Source organism: Cetorhinus maximus, chromosome 1, assembly GCF_964194155.1.
Source record: "Cetorhinus maximus chromosome 1, sCetMax3.hap1.1, whole genome shotgun sequence".
Lineage (NCBI taxonomy): Eukaryota > Metazoa > Chordata > Chondrichthyes > Lamniformes > Cetorhinidae > Cetorhinus > Cetorhinus maximus.
In genome coordinates this window covers 43773013-43798027 of record NC_135879.1, presented here as the reverse complement: position 1 = coordinate 43798027, position 25015 = coordinate 43773013, and the positions used below count along the sequence as shown (strand labels likewise).

General features: G+C 43.1%; 1 protein-coding gene across 1 annotated transcript in view; it reads left to right on the top strand.

Annotated features, from left to right (window-relative positions):
* Nucleotides 1-25015, top strand: part of rxfp1 (relaxin family peptide receptor 1) — a 161252-nt gene that overhangs the window by 117533 nt on the left and 18704 nt on the right. Inside the window, exons 14-17 of the mRNA XM_078552868.1 lie at nucleotides 3879-3950; nucleotides 4048-4277; nucleotides 7186-7596; nucleotides 10477-10695. Coding sequence (XP_078408994.1) covers nucleotides 3879-3950; nucleotides 4048-4277; nucleotides 7186-7596; nucleotides 10477-10695 — 932 coding nt within the window. The remainder of the gene's footprint in view (nucleotides 1-3878; nucleotides 3951-4047; nucleotides 4278-7185; nucleotides 7597-10476; nucleotides 10696-25015) is intronic.

Sequence of the window (25015 nt, the reverse complement as noted above, 5' to 3'; positions counted from 1 at the left end):
AAACTTTTGTTTTCTCCAATTGCTGCTGCATGCAACTGGAGACTCACACTTGGAACGTGGTTCAGTCGATGCCAGCTGGCATTTAGTACTTCATTCAAGCTCTCATTCTTCATATGTAAATCCAGACAGCAACTGGCTGTTACTCATAACTGAACCTGAAATCACCGTACACATGTACATGTTCCAGCAGAGGTCATGTGATAGTGATCAGGAACAAGGCATCCTGTTTGTTTTTATTTTGCCTCCTTCCTAACCCAGAAGCACTAAGGCTAGTTGTAGCACCTTTACAACTCCCCATGCTGAGATCAACTACGCTTGCACAGGGCAGAGATTGAACCCAGGACCTACAAGAGTAGGCCATTCAGCCCTTCGAACCTGCTCTATCATTGAATACGATCATGGCTGATCATCCACTTCAATGTCTTTTTCCCACACTATTCCCATATCCCATTATGTCATTGGTATTTAGAAATCTGTCAACCTCTACTTTAAACATACTCAATGACTGAGCTTCCACAGCCCTCTGGGGTAGAGGATTCCAAACATTCACAATCCTCTGAGTAAAAAAAAATTCTCCTCATCTCAGTCCTAAGTGGCTTACCCCTTATTTTGAAATTGCGTCCCCTTGTTTTAGATTCCCCAACCAGGGGAAACATCTTACCTGCATCTACCCTGTCTATCCCTTTAATTATTTCGTAGGTTTCAATGAGATCACCTCTCATTCTTCAAAACTATAGAGAATACAGGCCCAGTTTCCCTAATCCCTCTTCATGGGACAGTCTCACCGTCCCGGGAAGAAGTCTGGTGAACCTTCGTTGCACTCCCTCTATGGCAATAATATCCTTCCTAAGGTAAGGGGACCAAAACTGCACACAGTACTCCAGGTACGGTCTAACCAATGTTCTATACAATTGAAGCAAGACTTTGCTACTCCTGTACTCAAATCCTCTTGCAATAAAGGCTAACATACCACTAGTCTTCTTAATTGCTTGTTGCACCTGCATGTTAGCTTTCAGTGACTTATTGACGAGGCCACCCAGATCCCTTTGTACATCTACACTTTCTAATCACTTAACATTTAAAAAGTACTCTGCACATCTGTTCCTCTTACCAAAGTGGATAACCTCATATTTCTCCACAAATATTCTACCTACCATGCTCCTGCCCACTCACTGGCCAGCATTTTCCCAGCGGGGGGGGGGGCCCGCTCACCGATACGTAAAATGACGCGGGATGAAGTCGGGTGGAACTCCCGACGTCACCCCGCCCCATTTAAATTTTCAGGTAGGCGGGGGCTCAGCAGAATCAGCTGTGTGCCTGCCGACCTGTCAATGGCCAATTGAGGCCATTGACAGAGTCATTCAAGTAATTAATGGACCTGCCCGTCTAACCTCAAGGTTGGCCAGGAGCTCTGGCGGGCATTAGAAAAAGTATGAAACCTCATCCACGGGTGGAATGAGGTTTCATGCAGGTTTTAAAATATTTAATTAAAGATTTTTTTTAAAGTTATGAACATGTCCCAACTCATGTGACAGTGTCACATGAGGGGACATGTCAGGGAAATTTTTTTTTTCTATTTCTAATATTTATTACAGCAGAGCCGATCTCCCTGAGGCAGCACTTTGCCTCTAGGACATGAGTGCACTCTTTTGTACGCATGCACGAAAGAGCACACTCTTGGGTTTAGGGATTTCACCCCCACCCCCCTGCCTGCACAGGGAGCGCATAGCACTTCCATGCGGATGTCACGCTGGGCGGGCCTTAATTGGCCCGCCCACGTAAAATGGCGACGCGCCCTCGATTGGGAGCACCAATCAGAGGCGCACCTCTGCACACCCGCTCTTCAACTCTCCCCCAGCGGGGGGAAAGTCCTGGCCACTAAGTCTGTCCAAACCCTCTTGAAGCCGTTTTACATCTTCCTCACAATACACATTCCCACCTAGCTTTGTGTCATCCACAAACTTGGAAATATTACATGTGGTCCCCACATCCAAATCATTGATATGGACTGTGAACAGCTGGGGCCCAAGTACTGATCCTTGCAGCACCCCACTCAACACAGCCTGCCAACATGAGAATGACCCATTTATTCCTATTCTCTGTTTTCTGCCTATTAGCTAATTCTTAATCCATGCTAATATATTACCTCCTATCCCATGTGCTTTATTTTTCTAACCAACCTCCTGTGGGGGACTTAATCAAAAGCCTTCTGAAAATCCAAGTATACTATACCCACTAGCTCCCCCTTATCAATTCTGTTAGTAAAATCCTCAAAAAACTCCACCAGGTTCGTCAAACATGATTTCCCACTCATAAATCTGTGTTGACTATGCCCAATCAGATCATTATTATCCAAGTGTCCATTTACCACATCTTTTAGAATAGATTCTAGCATTTTCCCTACTACTGATGTATGGCTAACAGGTCTGTAGTTCCCTATTTTCTCTCTCCCTCCCTTCTTAAATAGTGGAGTGACATTTGCTACCTTCCAAACTGCAGAAACCGTTTCAGAATCTATAGAATTTTGGAAGATGATCGCCAATGCATCCACTATCTCCATAGCTACCTCTTTCAACACTCTGGGATATAGAATAGCAGGTCCCAAGGACTTATCAACTTTCAGTCCCATTAATTTCTCCAATACAAACTCCTTACAAATACTAATTTCCTTCAATTCCTCATTCTCTCTAGTCCCTTGGACCTCTAATTCTGGGAGATTTCTTGTATCTTCCTCAGTGAAGATAGACACAAAGTAATCATTTAGCTTCTCTACCATTTCTCTATTCCCCATTATAAATTCTCCTGACTCTGCCTGTAATGGATCCACATTTGTCTTAGCAAAATGTTTCCTTTTTATGTGCCTATAGAAGCTTTTACAATCCATTTTTATATTTTTTGCTAGATTGCATTCATATTCTATTCTCCCTTTCTTTACCAGTTTCTTGGTCCTCCTTTGCTTCCAATCCTCAGGTTTGCTGCTATTTCTGGCAACTTTATAGGCCTTTTCTTTTAATCTTATACAATCATTAACTTCAGTTCTGTTGAAGGGTCATGAGGTCTTGAAACGTCAACTTTGCTCTTCTCCGCCATTGCTGTCAGACCTGCTGAGTTTTTCCAGGTATTTCTGTTTTTGTTTTTTCATTAACTTCCTTTGTTGGCCACAATTGACTGACTTTTCTTGACTACCCAGTTTTCATGACTCAATACCACACCACATAGTATATATGGGGATTATTGTATATGAGTTTGTCAAAACACAGGAGGACCTCACTGGGATTCCTAGTACATCATCAGGACAGTGTATTACTGGAGCTAAGTAGCCAAAAGCTAACTTATCCAATATTAGAGTCAAGGAATTTAGAAAACAATGGTCTTAAAAAGGTGGCACAACACAAGGTGGCTTTAGGATGGATTTCTAAATCCACAGGCCTCCAGTGATTCTGGTAACTGTATTTACATTTTATGTAGAGAGTCATTTTTCTTAGCCAGTTTTGAGAGTCGTAAAAAAAAAATTAGTTAGGCCACTTTCAACATAGTTCTTAACAGGTGCAAGTTCACAGCACAATATGGCTATAATATGGCTAATGGTTGACATTCAATTGGAAATTTCCATCAGACAGTCAGTAAAGGTGAGCTCCCCTTAGGTTAGGGTAGAATGGAGGGAGTTTTGCCCCTCATGTAACCTACAGTGAAATTAACCTGTGTTTGATCTTGATTTTGATCATAAAAACTGATTGAGCATTTTCATATCCTTAATGAACACAAAGTGTAGAAATTAAAAACTACTGCTAATTGATTTAAATAACTTTAGCAAATTGCACCAATGCTTATTCAATAAATATGTGTGGTAAGGATATTGATATTTTCTATTGTTACAGCAGTATGGATGGAATGGATCTTCAGGCTCTACGGAACAGGATATTTCAGCCCCTTACAAATCTATCCCATATGTAAGTGCTGTGCATTCATATTGTAGAAAACTTTACAGAGCATCTCCTGTTGCAGCTCATGATTTTGATAATGCTAACAAATCAATTTTTCTTTCAGATATTTCAAGAAATTCCAATTCTGTGGTTATGCTCCACATGTTCGTAGCTGCAAACCCAACACTGATGGGATATCGTCCTTAGAGAACCTGCTGGCTAATGTTCTCCTCCGAGTCTTCGTTTGGGTAGTTTCTGCTATTACATGTTTTGGAAACATCTTTGTCATATGCATGAGATCTTACATCAGATCTGAGAACAAGCTTCACGCCTTGTCTATAATGTCACTTTGCTGTAAGTATACGCTCATAGGAGCAGCTTTTGTTTTCCTTTAGGTATAGCACATGTTTTCTAATTGCATCAATCTTCTCTTTCTGGTGTACTGACTGGTACATACAGTCAAAAGGGCAATCAGGCAACCTCCACAGGCCTCTACCAATGTCATTGTTGTGCTGTCCAACAGAAAGGTGCACAGGAACACAGCAATAATGACTCTCCCTCTGATGTCCTGGTAGGAATAAACTGAATTCTGCTCCATTATTCCATGACAAAGTAGGTGAAGTTAGCTGTTCAAATGTGCAAGGAATCATATTGGCTTGATGCATCTCATAAATGCATCTCATAAACTGTCGTCTACAGGGAGATCAGAGGGTAGGTCAAGTTAATAATAGCTATTTGAATCCAATGGCTAATAGTTGTAAATACAAATATTAAGGTTAATAAACTCACTTTTGTTGAAGAATTCCTCATTTGAAGCTCATGTGGATTACATTATAAAATATTCCTTCAAGGAGCTTTTTTTTAGTCTATGGAAGGACTAGAGATCTGTAAGTACATAAAAAAACATTTTTACTCTTGCTCAGCGGGATGTGTGGCTCATGTCAAAACCACCATCGTGTTTGAATGTCCTCAAACCAAGCTACTGAGGAATGCAAGTCACGTTTCTGTTTTTCTGAAATGGCGGGCACAGCCTTCCTCGTAGGGATATAATCCATTTTACCTTAAACCTGTCAAGCTCAGGTCTACTGCTTAGGTAGTGGCAAGGTTTAGAATCCTCAAACATGGACAAAGCACTAGCAGAGTTTAACCAGTTAAGACTACACATATAACCAGCACAGGTAAGATTCCTACTGCTTATCCAGTTAAGATCCCTCTAAGTAATAGCACTCCTGCTATTCCTGATATATATTAAAAATCTAGACCTTGGTGTACAGGGCGCAATTGCAAAATTTGCGGACGATGCAAAACTTGGAATAATTGTGAACTGTGAGGAGGTTAGCACAGGGCTTCAAAAGCACATAGACAGTTTGGTGGAATGAGCTGAGAAATGGCAGATGACATTTAATGCAGAAAAGTGTGAAGTGATTCATTTTGGTAGGAAGAATGTGGACAGACAATATAAAATAAAGGTACAACTCTAAAGTGGGTGCAGGAGCAGAGGGACCTGGATGTATACATGCATAAATCATTGAAGGTGGCAGGGCAAGTTGATGAAGCAGTTAATAAAGCATCTGGAATTCTGGGTTTTATCAATAGGGGCACAGAGTACAGAAGCAAGGAAGTTATGTTGAACCTGTATAAAACACTAGTTCGGCCTCAACTGAAGTATTATGTCCAGTTCTGGGCACCACACTTTAGGAAGATTGAGTTGGCATTAGAGGGGGTACAGAAAAGATTCATAAGAATGGTTCCAGGGATGAGAACCTTCAGCTATGTGGATAGATTGGAAAAATTGCTACTGTTCTCCTTGGAGAAGAAAAGGGTGAGAGATTTGATAGAGGTGTTCAAAATTATTAGGGGTCTGAACAGAGCAGATAGGGAGAACTTGTTCTCATTGGTGGAAGGAAGCAAACAGGTTTAAGGTAATTGGCAAAAAAGAATCGGCGACATGAGGCAAAACTGTCCTATGCAGTGAGTGGTTAGGATCTGGAATGCACTGCCTGAGAGTATGGTAGAGGTAGGTTCAGTTGAAGTATTCACAAGAGAATTGGATTATTATCTGAAAAGGAAGAAAGTACAGGGCTACAAGGAGCAAGCCAGGAAGTGGTACTAGGTGAGTTGCTCCTTCAGAGAGCCAGCACAGGCATGATGGGCCAAATGGCCTCCTCTGTGCTGTAATCATTCTATGATGCTATGATATTGTGGCATTGGATTGTAATATTCCTCCAGATGACATTGGTCAAGCAAGCTGGGTGATCAGTCAGAGTATTGTGAACCTGTCTAGCTCAGGTATCAGGTTATCAGTGTTGTCTCAGAAGATTCACTTGAATCCTTAACCCCCACTTACCTCCACTGGGGAGAGGATAAAAACAATGTAATATGTCCAATTATATAGAGTTTGAAATTCCACAGGGGTTCTATCATCTTTTGCTTTAAGTGTGGTAGGAGACAGAAGAACATAAGACCAGCCACTTGCAGAGAAATTAACAAACAGTCACCTTCAGCCATTTATATCATTTTTCAAGTGCACCCTCTGGTCTCCCGCGAGGGTTACGATGTGGACCCAGTAGAATCCCCATAGAATTCCAAGGCCATGATCTCTAAAGTAAACTTCTAAATTCCCAAATCTCTGAGAAGTGTATTTCACTCTTTTAGAGCTAACCATAAGTTTTTGCTAGGATAATAACATAAAAGGTGCCAATCGGACTATATATAATTCATTAAGCAAAAGAAGAGCTTGCATTTATATGACATTATGACATCAGGACATCCCAAAGCACCTTACAGCCAATGAAGTACTTTTGAAATGTTTTCATTGTTGTAATGTAGGAAATGCAGCAGCCAATTTGCATACAGCAAACTCCACAAACAGCAGTGTATTAATGACCAGATAATTTTGTTTTAGTGATACTGATCGAGCGATAAATATTAGCCAGGACATCAGGGATAACTCCTTTGATCTTCTTTGAAACGGTTGTTATGTGATCTTCTACATCCACCTGAGAGAGCAGATGTGAACTCAGTTAACGTCTCATCTGAAAGATGGCACCCCCCGATAGTGCAGCATTCCCTCAGTACCACACTAGAGTCTCAACCTAGATTTTTGTGCTCAATTCCTGGAGTGGGACTAGGAGCCCACATCCTTCTGACTCAGAGGCAAACGTGCTACCAACTGAACCATAGCTGACACTCTGCTGTCACAGCTGACATTCATGTCTTTTTGTGGACTTGGCTAATAGATGTTTGCATATGTTCCTTCTAGGTGCAGACTGCCTGATGGGAATATATCTTTTGCTGATTGGATCATATGACCTTAGATACCGTGGCGAGTACAACAGGCATGCTCAGATGTGGATGGACAGCATACAGTGTCAGATAACTGGGTCTTTAGCAATGCTCTCAACAGAAGTGTCTGTATTACTTTTGTCTTTCCTGACTTTGGAAAAGTATCTCTGCATTGTTTATCCATTCAGCAACTTGAAGCCAGGAAAATGCAGGACAGTTTCTATTTTGATATTTATTTGGTTTGTGGGGTTTGTCATTGCATTCACTCCCCTGATGAACAGCAACTTCTTTAAGAATTATTATGGCAGAAATGGAGTGTGCTTTCCACTGCTTTCAGAACAGCTGGAGACTGATGGAGCACAGGCATATTCAGCCGTCATTTTTCTTGGTAAGTTTGATGATTATTTGTTGTACCTAACTCTATGATTTTCATTAACAAATTAGTTGGCAAATCCTTTTATGTATAAAATTTAATCTATAGCTTCATTGCTAGACAGGCAGGAAAAGGCATACCTAAAAGAAAGTACAGGTGTTTTTTTTTAGTTACCTAGCCTCAGCAGGGGGGAAGGGAAGGGGACGACTGTAAGGGCGATATAGCTGGTCTTAGTGCTACTTGGCTCTGGAGGAAAAAAATCAGTTAAGATTTCCAGTCCTGGTTGCTACCCATTGAGCCATGTGATAAAGGACACCGTATGAGAAGATGTTTAAGCTTGGCTGTTATGCCCACACTCCATTAAGTAGCATGCTAACATTCAATGTCTAGATTCACACTCATCAAATGGACACTTTAATGAGGTATTAAAGAGCTCCAAACACCCACAGAACCGTACCCCAGCATCAGTCAGTACTTTCAAGGGAGGAGTGAAAAAAGATGGAAAATAAAATGCTTAAACTGCATCTAGAAATGTTGTAACTCCCCCAGATTCAATGTTTTTTTTTCTAATAAGAGCAAAGGGTGTTTGATTTATACAGGTCTTATGCTTATTTTTAATTTTGTAACTTGCCCCTCCCCCACTATTTTGTTTATTCTTTCCCCATCTTTAGCCCCTGTTTTCCTCCTGATCCAAACACCTGATTAAGATAACATCAAGGTAGCCTGTTCCCAACCAGCTGCTAGATGTACAAGAACAGGCTGGATTGATTCATCCTCCACTTTCACCCCCATGCTACTGAACTCCATTCTGCTCCACCAGAGGCCCAGCTGAGAATGAGATCCTACAATAAGGGGAAATCACAGGGAGTTAAATCCTCATTGCAACCCTTGTGGTGCGTCATTATTTCTGTTGTATGTTATGTAATTTAAGACTCCTGAGCCCATTTCTACATAGATATGAAACTAAAACACAATTACCATGCATTAGAATAATGGAAGTGGTAATTGTGGAAGTGAAATGTGTGATGTTCTGTATGAAACCATTAACATTATACACTCAGCATCAGCAAAGGCTCATGCTTGCAGAATACATATGCCAAATAACAAAAATGTGCTTTGAAAGCCACAAAAGCCATTTGATAATCAGAAAGTTCAACTAGGTTTCTAACAGTGGCAGATCACTTCTTAAAATACTACATCATTTGCAGATGGGTATAGCACAGTGTTTAATACAGTATTGTCTCCAGGTAAAAGATACTGAATAGTCATAACAAATCTAATTTACTTCTTTGGTCTACAATTTAGATTTTTGAAGTATTTTTCTAATGTAAATAGCCCAACAGATTTTATCAATGAACTGTGAGAAACAGGGAGTTTTAGCATATTTATAAGCATAAGAACGTTCATGTATATTTTGATATCAATTTATGGGAAGTGACTGATCACTTTGGCCCTATAAAAGATTCCGTGGCACTATTTGAAAAACAGGGAAGCTCTCAATTTACCCTAGCCACTCCATAGCACTTAACCAAAAAAAATAACTGGTCATTTATGTAAGTGATGTTTTGGGACCTTATTGTGCACTATCAGCTGTGATTGCCTACATAACAACAGTGACTACATCTCAAAATCAATTCATTGGCTATAAAGCACATCTGATAGGCACTATATAAGTGTACCTTTTCTACATTTTTCCAGACTTTTTGGAGGAGGTAATGAGTACCATCTGGAATCAATTATCTTCCCATAGTAAAGTATACAGCTTTTGTAAGGCCTTCAGAGAAACTTACACCTGGTCTCAACAGGCATGAGTTCCCCAACCCCTTATTCAGGATGGATGGACAGTATTTCCCTGGCTAGCCCTGAAACTCCTCCAGATGTGCTCTTTTTAACTGCAGGTCTATTGTTGAATGTGGATGTTATCCATGGATAACATCTACACTCTGAATCTATGATTATAAAGGGCATTCCAGAGTCTTTGAGTAACAAACTGAGTTCTGTAAATGCCCTTAAGGTGGCCTCTGAAGCACTCATGTACATGCTTCTGATGCAAAGCACACCAGAGGCTATTTTGGTACAGGCATTAGTGTGAGTGCGGTTAACATCCATCAGAATTATGCAGAACAGGCAGATCATGACATCAGCCAGCATGCACAGCAACAGTGCATTTTGAAGCTCAACACTCTAGCCGGCGCCCTCTCTTACGCTTGCACAACAGAACAGGAAGGACACTGCACCAGAGCTATTTAAAGGGATCATCAACTACTTACAGATTAGTTGCTGATAAATTTCTTCTGACTGTTGTTATAAATGTACATATTTTGGTGCTTTGTATAGTTGTTGCAAATATCAAAAGCCTACAGGAAGTGGCGAGGCAGGCGCTGAAGAACTTTTTGACTTCAAGGCTTCAACAAACCAGTTGCCTCCAAACATGGATGCAATGGTAAGCCTTCATCTTGGAATAGAACATGATTGGGAGAATGAACAGAAACCAAACAAGCATCAGCTGCTAGAAGAGGGGTGAGAAGGAGATAAGAGCTCTCAGCAGGAGACCAGATCCACACACAGGTTCAGGAAGCAATTCTCAAACTTAAACATCAGTGATGAATAATATGTGAGATGTTTGTGCGCCACTAAGTCCTCAGTGAAATCTACCAAGTGCTGTAGCCAACAACTCCAACTTCAGAGCAGAGCAAAGACCGCATTGTCAAAGGCTGTGAAGATGACCAGGCCGATGAACAATTGTGCATCTGGCTCCTTCCAAGCTTGTTATGTTGAGTATAAAAATATGGTGTCAGGAATTTGAAGGTTGGAAAAGGCAATTATGAAAAAAGCGTCAGTAATTGGTTTATTATTAAATGTATATATTTATAAAATTTTATTTTGTTTTTGCAGGTCTAAACCTTATCGCTTTCATAGTGATAGTATTTTCCTATGGAAGTATGTTCTACAATATTCATCAAACTAGTACAATGGCAACAGAAATCAGCAACCACATTAAAAAGGAAGTGACCATTGCCAAACGCTTCTTTTTCATCGTCTTCACAGACGCTCTTTGTTGGATACCTATTTTCATATTAAAAATTCTATCTGTACGTCAAGTAGAAATACCGGGTAGGTCATCTAATACTCTCTGTTTAAAGACCAAGATATTTTTTCAGTTGCCTGCATGCCTTATAAATGTTTCCCAAGTATTGTGAATTGGACCAAAAGTCAGCCAGCAGAGGATGCAAACGACCAGATGCGCTTTGTAAGAGGGGGGAGATAGTTTACGAGTAAATCAGTAATGTTTACCTTACAGAATATGCCACTAATACACAGCATTGCCTCCCATTTTTGGAAGTTATGATGTTCCACAATTGCAGTAAATCATTTCTTCAGCCATGTACATTAGACCCCAGATATCACAAAATCACAAAATTGTTAGTGTAGAAGGAGGCCATTCAGCCCATCATGTCTGCATCATTCCTTTCCTCATATTTCAATTGTGTGATTTTCTAGCTGCATAATTTTAAATATTGACTTGATTAAAACAGAGATCTAATGCTTTCAATTTCTTATCTAAGATGGAATTACTAATTCTAAATACAAACCAGGTATAACATTTAGCAATATTTCATTGACATAAATGAGTGTATACCAGTTCAATTAGTTTACTTAAGTGATTGGAACCCCTTAATCAGGCAATGCGACCTCATACATGCACACAGAAATTGTGGACCAAACAGCATCAAGATAAGGTCCATAAAATGCTTAGCCAAGCTATACAGCTGGATGATCAGGATGACCAGACCATTTATACACAAACTGAGCAGACATAGAGCATGGTGAATATCAAAGAATGTTTTGGCACAGTGATACCAACAGAAGCCTTTACCAACATTCAGATTATATGCCCACAAATGCAGGGACAGCATATGCAAAACTGGACACTGGTGAAGGCGCAAACATCCTTCCACTTTGCATACTGAAACGTATTTACACACAGAAGTGGCAAGTGAAGATTCAACCAACCACTGCCAAACTCACTATGTAAAATGGCTTCAAGATTCTGTCCCTGGAATCTATTACACTCAAATTACACCACAATAACTCACCCTAGATATTTTATGTTGTGGACACCACGGGTCCGGTGATCCCAGCCCTACTGGTGTGCAGGGACTTGTCCTTCGTCACCATCCATGGTATTGCAAAGACAATGACGAGGACCACAGATCACTAAGAGCACCATTGTAAACCCTTTGCTTACACTGGGAGAAGACCAAATCATCAACACAGATCATCAGCCAACAGGCTGAGTGGTACAGTTGGAACTGAATATGTACACCCATTCCGAACTTTCAAACTTCATCGTACTGTGGAACCATGCAGAATTACTATGTGGCAGACAATCTTCTGCAGCCATCACTTGTCAATACTCACAGGCATCCGTGATGCATTGATCAAAAAACAGGGGAAGATGAAAGATGCCCACAACTGGCATGCAAGTAATGAATTTATCAACCTCCACTTTGGACACAAAGTTCAAGTACAACACCCAACTGATGGCACATGGAATCCAGCAGAAATTGTCAGCATATTCCAGAAACAAGATCATATCAAGCACGAACATCAAATGGCATGACAGGGCAACAAAACTTTTTTTCCTATTCGTTTTCCTATTTCCTATTCCAAGCCAGGATGGTGAGTGTCTTGGAGGGGAATTTCCAGGTGGTGGTGTTCCCATGTGTCTGCTGCCCTTGTGCTTCTAGATGGTAGTGTCGTGGGTTTGGAAGGTGCTGTCTAAGGAGGCTTGGCGGGTTCCTGCAGTGCATCTTGTAGATGGTACATACTGCTGCTACTGTGCGTCTGCGGTGGAAAGAGTGAATGAGAGTGAATGTTTATGGATGGGGTGCCAATCAAGTGGGCTGCCTTGTCCTGGACGGTGTCAAGTTTCTTGATTGTTGTTGGAGCTGCACTCCTCTAGGCAAGTGGAGAGTATTCTATCACACTCCTGACTTGTGCCTTGCAGGTGGTGGACATGCTTTGGGGCTGGTGAGTTACTTGCCGCAGGATTCCTAATCTCTGACCTACTCTTGTAGCCACAGTATTTATATGGCTAGTCCAGTTCAGTTAAACTGAACTGGACTAGCCATATAAATAGCAGGGGATTCAGAGCTGGTGATGCCATTGAATGTCAAGGGGCACTGGTTAGATTCTCTCTTGTTGGAGATAGTGATTGCCTGGCTCTTGTGTGGCACGAATGTTACTTGCCGCTTGTCAGCCCAAGCCTGGATATTGTCCAGGTCTTGCTACATTTGGATATGGACTGCTTCAGTATCTGTGGAGTCGTGAATGATGCTGAACAATATGCAATCATTAGCAAACATCCCTAATTCTGACCTTATGATGGAAGAAAGGTCATTGAAGAAGCAGCTGAAGATAGTTGGGCCAAGGACGCTACCCTGAGGAACTCCTGCAGTGATGTCCTGGAACTGAAATGATTGACCTCCAACAACCACAACCATCTTCCTTTGTGCTAGATATGACCAGTTAGAGCTTTTCCCCTGATTCCATTGACTCCAGTTTTGCTAGGGCTCCTTGATTACACACTCAGTCAAATGATTTGATGTCCAAGGCAGTCACTCTCACCTCACCTCTGAAGTTCAGCTCTTTTGTCCATGTTTGAACCAAGGCTGTAATGAGGTCAGGAGCTGTGTGACCCTGGCGGAAGCCAAACTGAACATCAGTGAGCAGGTTATTGCTAAGCAAGTGCCATTTGATAGCACTGTTAATGACCACTTCCATCACTTTACTGATGATCGAGAGCATACTGATGGGGCGGTAATTGGTCAGGTTGGATTTGTCCTGATTTTTGTGTAAAGGACGTATTTGGGCAATTTCCTACATTGCTGGGTAGATGCCAGTGTTGAAGCTGTACTGGAACAGCTTGGCTAGGGGTGCTGCTAGTTCTGCAGCACAAGTCATCAGTACTATTGCCAGAATATTGTCAGGGTCCATAGCCTTTGCCGTATCCAGTGCCTTCAGCCGTTTCCATAGAATCATAGAAAAGCTACAGTGCAGAAAGCATTCAGCGCATTGTGTATGCGCCAGCCAAAAAAGAGAAAAAAAGAAACTAGCCCCTCATTTTTAATCCCACTTTCCAGCACCTGGTCCATAGCCTTGCGGGTTACAGCACTTCAGGTACAGATCCAGGTACCTTTTTAAATGAGTTCACCATTTCACCCTCAACCACCAACTTAGGCGGTGAATTCCAGATGACCACCACCCTCTGGGTGAAAATAGTTTTCCTCATGTCCCCTCTATTCCTTCTACCAATCACCTTAAATCTGGGCCCCCAAATTGACCCCTCAGCTAGGGGAAACAAGTTTTTCCTGCCCACCCTATCTAAGCCCCTCATAATTTTGTACACCTCAATTAGGTCACCCCTCAGCCTCCTCTGTTCTAAGGAAAATAATCATAGCCTATACAATCTTTCCTCATGGCTGCAATTTTCCAGCCCTGGCAACATTCCTGTAAATCTTCTCTGTACTCTCTCCAGAGCAATTATGTCCTTCCTGTAATGTGGTGACCAGAACTGTACACAAAATTCCAGCTGTGGCCTAACTAGAGTTTTATACTGTTCCATCATTACATCCCTGCTTTTGTAATCAATACCTCATCTAATAAAGGAAAGCATTCCATATGTTTTCTTTACCTCCTTTTCCACCTGACCTACCACCTTCAGGGACCTGTGGACATGTACTCCAAGATCTCTCACTTCCTCAACTCCTCTCAATAACTTCCCATTTATTAAGTATTCCCTTGCTCTGTTTGCCCTCCCCAAATGCATTTCCTCACACTTTTACAAATTGAATTCCATTTGCTACCTTTCCTCCCACTCAGTCAAACCGTTGGTATACTTATGGAGACAACAGCTACCCCCGTCACTATCAGCTACACGGCCAATTTTTGTGTCATCTGCAAATTTCCCAATCATGCCTCCCACATTTAAGTTCAAATCACGAATATATACAACAAACAGCAAGGGACCCAACACTGAGCCCTGAGGAACACCACTGGAAACTGCTTTCCATTCACAAAAACAAACATCGACCATTACCCTTTGTTTCCTGTTGCTGAGCCAATTTTTGATCCAACTCACCACCTTCCCCTGTATCCCATGGGATCTCACTTTTCTAACCAGTCTAACATGTGAGACCTTGTCAAATGCCTTACTAAAATCCATGTAGACAACATCCACTGCATTACCCTCATCAATCCTCCTTGCTATTACATTAGTAAGACACGATCTTGCTCTAACATGCTGACTATCCCTGATCAATCCGTGTCTTTCTAAGTGACAGTTTATCCTGTCTCTCAGAATTGATTTCAATAATTTGCCCACCACCGAATTCAGACTCACAGGCCTATCATTTTCTGGCCTATCCCGCATACCCTTTTTAAATAATGGTACAATGTTCGCACACCTCCAATCCTCTGGAACCTTGCTTGTATCTAGTGAGGATTAGAAAATGATCCTTAGAGCATTCGCCATTTCCTCCCTGGCTTTGTTTAACAACCTGAGATACAATCTATATGGCCCTGGTGATTTATCCACCTTCAAGGATGCCGGACCCTCCAGTACTTCCTCTCTTATTATGCTTATTGTATATAATATTTCACACTCCTCCTCCTTAACTAGAATGTCTGCATCATCCCTCTCCTTAGTGAAGACAGAGAAAAAGTATTCATTTCTGCCCAAATCATCAGCATCAACACACAAGTTACTATGTACATCTCCGATAGCCCCTACCCTTTCCTTAGTTATTCTCTTGCTGTTAATGTACTGGTAAAACATCTTTGGGTTTCTTTGATTTTACATGCCAATATTTTTTGTATCCTCTCTTTGCTTTCTGATTTCCCTTCTTTACTTCACCCCTGTACTTTCTATACTTCTCTAGGCTTTTTGTGACCGTCAAAGATTTCTTTTTCTGCCTTATCTTAACCCTGTATGCTTCTGGATAACCAGGGGGCTATAGATTTGGCAGTACCATCCTTTTTCTTTGTGGGGTCATGTCTACAATGTGCCCGTAGAACCTCGCTTTTGAATACCTCCCACTGATTTTCCCTCCTAGTAGCTGCATCCAGACCACTCTCACCAGCTCACCTCTCAGCTTTGTAAAATTTGTCTCCCCCCAATTTAGAACTTTTACTGCTGTGCTATCTTTGTCCTTTTCCTTAATAATGCTAAACTAACCATATTATGGTCACTATCTCCAAAATGGTCCTCCGCTGCTACTTCGTCCATTTGCCCAGCTTCATTTCCCAAGACTAGATTTGCACTCCCCTCTCATTGGGCTTGTTACGTACTGGCTTAAAAAGTTCTCTTCAATGCAGCTCAAGAATTTTGGGCCTTCTGTGCCCTTCACACTGTTCGTAACCCAGTTGATATTAGAGTGGTCCCCAACGATTACTGCCTTATTGTTTTTGCACTCAGAAATTTGCCTACATATTTGTTCTTCTGACTCCCTTCCACTATTTGGGGATCTGTAGTACACGTCTAGCAGTGTGGCTGCCTTTTTTATTTCTGAGCTCAACCCATGTGGCCTTATTTGATGCTTCATTTAGTATATCATCCCTCCTCACAGTTGTAATTGTTTCTTTAACCAATAATACAACACCCCCAACGTTTTTACCCTCCTCTTTATCCTGCCTGAAAACTCTATATCCAGGGATGTTGAGCTGCCATTTTTGCCCCTCTTTAAGCCAAGTTTCCATGATAGCAATGATACCATGCTGCCATCAGCTTAGCCTTACTGTTATAATCCTTGCACTTACATATACACCTTCTAACACTGCCAAATTCCTGTGCTGTACACTTTTTAACCTGTGCTGCTTCAGTTTTTCAGAGTCACTCACTAATTTTCCATCTCCCGTTCCCTACTCTGAATTTGCCCTCAGGTTCCCATCCCCCTACCAATCTAGTTTAAAACACCACCAATAGCACTAGCAAATCTCCCTGTGAGGATATGCGCCCCAGTCCTGTTCAGGTGTAGACCGTCTGGCTTGTACAGGTCCCACCTTCCCTAGAACCAGTCCCAATGTCTCAGAAATCTGATGCCCTCCCTCCTACACCAGCTTTCCAACCATGTGTTCAGTCACTCAATTCTCCTATTTCTATACTGACTTGCATGTGGGACTGGGAATAATCCTGAGATTACTGCTTTAGATGTCCTGTTTTTCGATCTCCTTCCTAGCTCCCTAAAACCTGTTTTCAGGACCTCATCCCCTTTCCTACCTAAGTCAGTGGTACCAACGTGGACAATGACCTCCAGCTAATCACCCTCTCCCAGAAAAATGCCCTGTAACTGCTCTGTGGCATCCTTGATCCTGGCACCAGGGAGGCAACATACCATCCTGGAGTCATAGAAATGCCTGCCTGTTCCCATAGCTAACAAATCCCCTATCACTACTGGTCTTCCCCTCTTCTTCCTCCCCTCCTGTACAGCACAGCCGCCTGTGGTACCACAAACCTGGCTCTGACTGCACTCCTCCAAGGAACTAACACCCTCACCAGTATCCAAAACGGAAAACCAATTGGCAAGCAGGACCCTGGGGCCTCCTGCATTACCGGCTTATTTCTCTTGGACTGCCTGGTGGTCACCCTTTCCCTTTCTGCCTCCAGGCTTCTAAGCTGCGGTGTGACCACCTCTCTGAACGTGCTATCCACGTAGCTCTCAGCCTTGTGGATACACAACAGTAATTCTAGCCGCCACTCGAGCTCCAAAGCCCAGAGCTCAAGGTTCTGCAGCTGGCGACACTTCCTGCACATGTGGTCATCTTGGACAGCAGTAGCAACCAAAACCTCCCACGCATTTCAGGACACGCATTTCACCCGATCGAGCTGACCTGCAGTAGTTTCAATTCACTTCCCTTATGTTAACTTTATTTTACTTTGGTTTACATATACTACTTTATTTTACCTGGCCTTGACATAACTTTACTTCCCGGTTGCTTGTGTTTCGTACTGACATCTAAGTAGCTCCTTCTTTTAAAAAAATGCATTTTTTAAATTTTCAGCTACTGAAAGACCCTCCCCAACAGCAGCTCCTCACCAGCCAATTAACTTATGTTTGTCCTGTGATGTCACTCTTGGATGTTTACAAAACTCAACCCTCTCATGCAGCTTTTCAACTCCTGACCTCCTGCAGGCTTAGAAAGAAAAAATAAAAGAACACCCTCCTCCCCTCCTCCTACTCCCCCTCCTCCTCCTCCCCCCCCTCCCGCTCCTCCCTCTCCCGCTCCTCCCCCTTGCACCTACTCCCACTCCCTCTCCTCCTCCCTTCCTCATTCTCCCCCTCCTATTCCTTCTCCTACCCCCTCCCCATCCTCCTCCCCTCCTCCTCCTACTCTTTCCCATCCCCCCTCCTCCTCCCCTCACCCTATCCCCTCCAACCCTCCTCCTCCTCCCCTCTTCCCCCTGCTCCACCGGCCCCTCCCACTTCTCCCCTTCCTGCTCCTCCCCCACTCCTCCCCTTCCTACTCCCACTTCCCCTCCTACTCCCTCTCCCCTCCTTCTCCTCACCTTCCTCCTCCTCCTCCTCCCTCCTACTCCTCCCCTGCTACTTCTTGACCTCCCCTATCCTACTCCCTCCCCTCCCCCTCCTTCTCCTCCCGTCCCCCTTTTCCTCCTCCCCCTCCTACTCCACCCTCTTTCACCCTCGTCCTCCTCCCCTCACACCCCTCCCCACTCCTACTTCTCTTCCTCCACTCTCCTCCCACTGCCCCCTCCTCCTCCCCTCCCCTCTACCACTCCTCCCCCTCCTACTCCCCCCATCCCCTTCCTCCTCCCCCTCACCCAAACCCCTCCTCCTCCGCCTACCCTCCTCCTCCTCCTCACTCTCCCCCTCTTCCTCCTCCTCCCTCACCTCCTCCTCCACCCCCCACCTCCTCTACGGTGGTGGATGCTGTGACAATCAAGCAGGTTGCTTTGTCCTGGATGGTGTCAAGTTTCTTGAATGTTGTTGGAGCCACAATCATCCAGGCAAGTGCGGAGTTTTCCATCACACTCCTGACTTGTGCCTTGTAGATAGTGGACAGGTTTTGGGGAGTGAGGAGGTGAGTTAATTGCCGCAGCATTCCCAGCCTCTGACCTGCTCTTGTAGCCACGGTATTTATATAGCTGGTCCAGTTGCGCCTCTGGTCAATGGTAACACCCAAGATATTAATGGTGTAGGATTCAGTGATGGTAATGCCATGGAATGTCAAGGAAAATGGTTACATTCTCTTTTGTTGGAGATGGCCATGGTCCAGCACTTGTGTGGTGCAAATGTTACTTACCACTTATCAGCCCGAGCCTGAATATTGCACAGGTCTTGCTGCATATGGACATGCACCGCTTCAGTATCTGAGGAGTATAAATAGTACTGAACACTTGCAATCATCAGCAAACATCCTCAATTCTGATCTTATGATGGGAGGAAGGTCATTGATGTATTACAAGAGTCTGGTATATACAGGGTTAATGTGGGAATGAGTAAGGTACCACCCATACAGCGCTGTAAGAAGGCACATGATCTGGACTTCGGTCAGTGTGGTGTTAGCCAGAGACATGTGAAGACGTAGACATGGAGGTAGCTCCATGCCTGTACACTTTACTGCAAGTGTGTATTTAGTTATAAGTGTGAGTGTGCCCATGTGTGAGAGGGAGAGAATGTGTGTGCGTGTGTGTGTGCGTATGGGATATATTCATATCTCTTTGTAATTTGATGCTTCCAGCTACACTGCTTCCAATGCTGTCTAATTTATTGTGTCATTGGCAAAGTAGGATATGGAGCATTTTATCACATCGTCTGAAATGGTTAATAAATACAGCAAAACTGTGTGTGTGTGTGTGTGTGTGCGTGTGTGTGTGTGTGAAAAAGAGAGAGATAGAGTGTGTGCGTGTGTGTATCTGTGTGTGTGTGTGTGTGTGTGTGTATTTCTGACTGGTTATTTTTTAACAGTGAAACTGAACTATTTGAAGTTATGATTCAATCACTGCCGACAGAAATTTTGACCCTGTGAGGTGGAAGTTATCAGAATTACATTGTAACGTGAAGGTACCCTGCGTACTGAGTTTAGCAACATTTGCAGCATTTCCAAAATATAACATACATTGCTATCTGTATTGTGTGAATCCAACTGTGAAAGGTAGCACAACAGAATTATACTCTACCAGAGAAAAACCGAACAGTGGAGAGAATACAACATGGGGTAGCAAACAGATCTTTGAGCTGATGTACACCATCCATAACCAGCCTTTCTCTCTCCTGAGCAGAAATGCCTGCATCTCCCCTAGACAGTAGAGGATGTCAAGACTACCACCATCGTTAGCCAGCCAGAACAGCACGGTCTGAGTACTCAAACACTAAAGAATATCCAGACTCGGATTTCACCTTCGAGCTCTCTTCTTTTTGGAGCAGGTTTGTCCATTATCACTGCAGGTTCCAGAAAGCCCCAGATATTCAGACCAACCTACCATCCACAAAATCACCATCGCACCTCCGGTGGAAGTGGTATCAGAGAATGATCAGCAGTCTGAGAAGCCTCCACCTTCAACTATGACAATGGTACAGCTGGTCAACACAGAAACCACCGTGCACACACTGTAACTTCCAGTCAGCATGTCACAACCACAAAAGATGCTGGAATCTGGTACCAGTCTCTCACCATTGACAACAAAACACAGGTGAACGTACCACTCAACCTTCGTCTTGCCACAGGAACACTCTTCCCCAACCTCAGAGGGCTTCGAGATAGCCCCCAAAGAGAAAGAAGAAGAAAAAGCAGCGCCAAGGAGATGAATACCATGTTCAGCCACCCCACAAGAAATGATCAAAAGTAACAGCAACCATGTATCAACGCAACAGCCAACTGACCAGGCCTGGGTCAACATTAAGCAATGGAAGAAAGGAATGAAAGCATACCCAAATGCCAGTCCAACCTCCAAGCCAACAACAAGAACAAAAACCAAAAGAGCCTACACTCTCCCAACAGAACAGCGAACAAGATGTGAAGGGGTTATAACTCCTCCAGACCACCTGACCCTCTAACTTAAAGGACTTGAAGGGGGGAGATCAGGGAGTGAGAATGTTGTCAAACTGTAATAGCAATAATGTTGGAATAGCATTAAGGTTGTAACAATAAAGCAAATGACAATGTAAGACTTGAAGTAAAGCAAATTAACTCTACATCCATGGGATGTAGTATAAGGGTCTGGTATATACATGGTTAATGTGGAACTGAGTACAGTATCGCCCACACAGGCACATGATCTGGACCTAGGGTCAGTGTGGTGTTTGCCAGAGATGTGTTAAGACGCAGACACGCAGATAGCTCTATGCCTGCGCCCTTTACTGTATATCTGTATATAGTTACAAGTAGTTAATAAACACTTGCTATTAACGTACAGAAGACTACAAAGACTTCCCTAACAGACAATGTTCTGTAATCAACACTATTTTTAAAAATATTTATCCACAGGATGTGGGCATCACTGGCTAGACCAGCATTTACCCATCCTAATTGCCCTTGCTCAGAGGGCATTTAAGAGTCAACCACATTGCTGTGGGTCTGGCCAGACCAGCAGATTTCCTTCCCTAAAGGACATTAGTGAACCAGATGGGTTTTCACAACAATTGACAATGGTTTCATGGTCATAATTAGGCTTTTAATTCCAGATATTTATTGGATTCATATTCCACCATCTGCCACAGTGGGATTCGAACCCAGGTCCTGAGAGTGTTACCCTGGGTCTCTGGATTACTAGTCCAGCATCAATACCACTACGCCATTGCCTCCCCCTGATTGATGAAGCAGCTGAAGATGGCTGGGCCTAGGACAATACCTTGAGAAAGTCCTGCAGTAGTTTCCTGGGGCTGAGATGATTGGCCTCCAACAAACACAACCATCTTCCTTTGTGCTAAGTATGACTCCAACCAGCAGAGAGTTTTCCCCTGATTCCCATTGACTCCAGTTTAGCTAGGCTCCTTGATGCCACATTTATCCAAATGCTGTCTTGATGTCAAGGGCAGTCACTCTTACCTCACCACTTGATTTCAGCTCTTTTGTCAATGGATGGACCAAGGCTATAAGGTCAGGAGCCAAGTGGCCCTGGTGGAACCCAAAATGGGCATCACTGAGCAGGTTATTACTGTGTAAGTGCCGCTTGATAGGACCATCAATGACGCCATCCATCACTTTGCTGATGATCAAAAGTAGACTTATAGGGCAACAATTGGCCACATTGGATTTGTCCTGCTTTTTATGGACAGGACATACCTGGGCAATTTGACACTATGAATTGAATAAGCTGAAGATTAGCATCTGTGCTGCTGGGGACCCCAGGAGGAGGCTGAGATGGATCATCCACTCAGCACTTCTGGCTGAAGATGGTTGCAAATGCTTTAGCTTTGTCTTTTGCACTGATATGCTGGGCTTCCTGATGATTGAGGATGGGATTATTTATGGAGCCTCCTCCTCCAGTTAGTTGTTTAATTGTCCATCACCTTTCACGATCGGATGTCGCAGAGTCTTGATCTGATTTGTTGGTTATGCTGTTTAGCATGCACGCAGCCCTGTGTTGTAGCTTCACCAGGTTGGAACCCCATTTTTAGGTATGCCTGATTCTGCTCCTGGCATGCCCTCCTGCCCTCTTCATTGAACCAGGGATCCCTTGGCTTGATTGTAATGGTGAAGCAAGGGATGTCATGAGGTTACACATTGTGGTTGAATACATTTCTGCTGTTGCTGATGCCCTACAGCATCTCGTGGCTGCACAATTTTGAGCTCCTAGATCTGTCCTGAATCTTTCCCATTTAGTACGATGGTAATACTACACAACAGCGTGGATGTAGTGAAGACAGAATTTAGTCTTCACAGGGACTGTGTGGTGGTCACTCCGACCAATACTGTCATGGACAAATGCATCTGCAACAGGTAGATTGGTGAGGATGAAGTCAAGTAGGTTTTTCCCCCTTGTTGGTTTCCTCACAACCTGCCGCATGCCCAGTCTGCCAGATATATCCTTTAGAAACTGGCCCGTTCGGTCATTGCGATACTACTAGCCACTCTTGGCGATGGCATTGAAGTCCCCCACCCCCCGGTACATTCTGTTCCCTTGCCACCCTCAATGTTTCTTCCAAGTGGTGTTCAGTATGGAAGTACTGATTTATCTGTTGAGGGAGGGTAGTAGATGGTAATCAGCAGGACGTTTCCTTGCCCATGTTTGACCTGATGCCATGAAATTAATGGTGTCCAGAGTCAATGTTGAGGACTCCGAGGGTGACTCACTCCTGACCACATACCACTGTGCCAAAGCTTTTCCTGGGTCTGTCCTGGCAGTGGGACAGCACATACCCAGGGATGGTGATGAAGGTGTCTGGGGCATTGTTTGTAAGGTATGATTCCGTGAGTATGACTATGTCAGGCTGTTGTTTGACTAGCCTGTGAGACAGCTCTTCCAATTTTGGCACAAGTATCCAAATTATAGTAAGGAGGACTTTGCAGGGTGAACTGGGCATGTTGTATCATTGTTGCTTCTGGTGCTTAGGTCAAGGCCAGATGATCCATGCTGTTTTATTCATTTTTGATTTTTCTGTAGTGATTTGGTACAACTAAATGGCTTGCTAGGCAATTTCAGAGGTCATTTAAGAGTCAACCACATTGTGTGGATCTGGTGTTACATCTAGGCCAGACTGGGTGAGGATGGCAGATTTCCTTCCCTAAAGGACATTGTTGAACCAGATGGGTTTTTACAACAATCCAATGGGCTCATGGTCACCATTAATGAGACTATCTTTTAATTCCAGATTAATTGTATACTAATTAATTGATGATATCAGTATCCTTCATAGGATTCAATAATAAGTGGAGCCTGTAATATCTAACTCTAATAGTAAGGATTCAGATACAGATACTACATTAAACATTAGCTTTAAACATTCCCTCTTTGTTTGGTTGATTTTTTTTTTAAGCAGTTATATTCAATGAATAGCCACTAAGGAGATGAGAATGTTCTCCCTTTTTATTTTGTGTTTATAGGATTAAGGTCCAATCTATTAAACAAGCAAACAAACTCATACCAAATTTATATCCATCAGCATTTATTAATGCGTGCTATAACTGAACTGAGCATAACTCCCTGTGAGTTGAGAGGCATCATCGTCAGCTGTCCCTAGATTCAAGGATGACATCTACTTAGGGTTGCAAGTTTCTTCTATGGGTCTTTATGTGACTGAACAGGCCAATTCTCAACCCACAGATCTTTGGGCACATGGGGTAGGATGTCCCACAAGGTAGTGGGATCAGGAGTACAGGATTTGCTTACTTTTCTTTCCTTCTCTGCTGCCGCTCTGCCACATTATTAAGACATTGTGACTCAAGTCATGATGCAACTTGATGGACAAGTTGACACTATTTTGAGTGATTGGTCGCAACATTCTACCACTTCATCCCACGCTTCAAGGAGAGCTCCAGCGAGTCTTTGAAGCAATTTCTTTGTCCTCCCCTGAAACACTGACTATTTGAAAGTTGGGAAAACAAGACCTGGCGAGCTAGATGCTTTTCAGCCATCTGGACATAGTGTCCAGTCCATCTAAGTTAATTTTGCAGTTTTGCCTGAATGCTTGTGGAGCTGGCTTCAAGAAAGCCACTAACATTTCTGGATTTAACATTGAGTTCAACAACTTCAGATCATGAACTCTCTCCTCCAACCCCGCCTCCTTTCCGATCCCCCTTTTTTCTAGTACTTTATATATTTTTTTTTAAACATATTTTTCTTTTCCCACCTATTTCTATTATTATTTTTAAATTTATTTCCATCCATTGTTTTAACTCCACCTTTTAGCCTATTTCGATCCCTTCCCCCTACCCCACCCCCACTAGAGCCATCTGTCACTTGCTTGTCCTGCTTTCCACCCTTAATGTCACCATTAGCACATCCTTTAGCTAATATCACCACCGTCAACACCCCTTTGTCCTTTTGTCTGTGACATCTTTGGCAATCTCTTCTTTGCCTTCACCTATAACTGGCCCTCTATCCAGCTCTACCTGTCCCACCCCCCTCAAACAGTTTATATTTCACCTCATTTCTACTTTTCTTTAGTTCTGATGAAGAGTCATTCGGACTCGAAACGTTAACTGTCTTCCTCTCCGCAGATGCTGTCAGACCTGCTGAGTTTTTCCAGCTATTTTTGTTTTTGTTTCAGATTTCCAACATCCGCAGTATTTTGCTTTTATACTAACATTTGTTCGACAGTCTTCCCATTGACTCCAGAGGATGCGGCGGAAGCATTGCTGATGGAATTTCTCTAGCACTGTTTTGTGTCACTGATGCACAGTCTAGGTCTCACTACAGTACAGGAGTGTGGTGATGACATCTGCTCTGTACACTCGGACTTTTATTGACTGT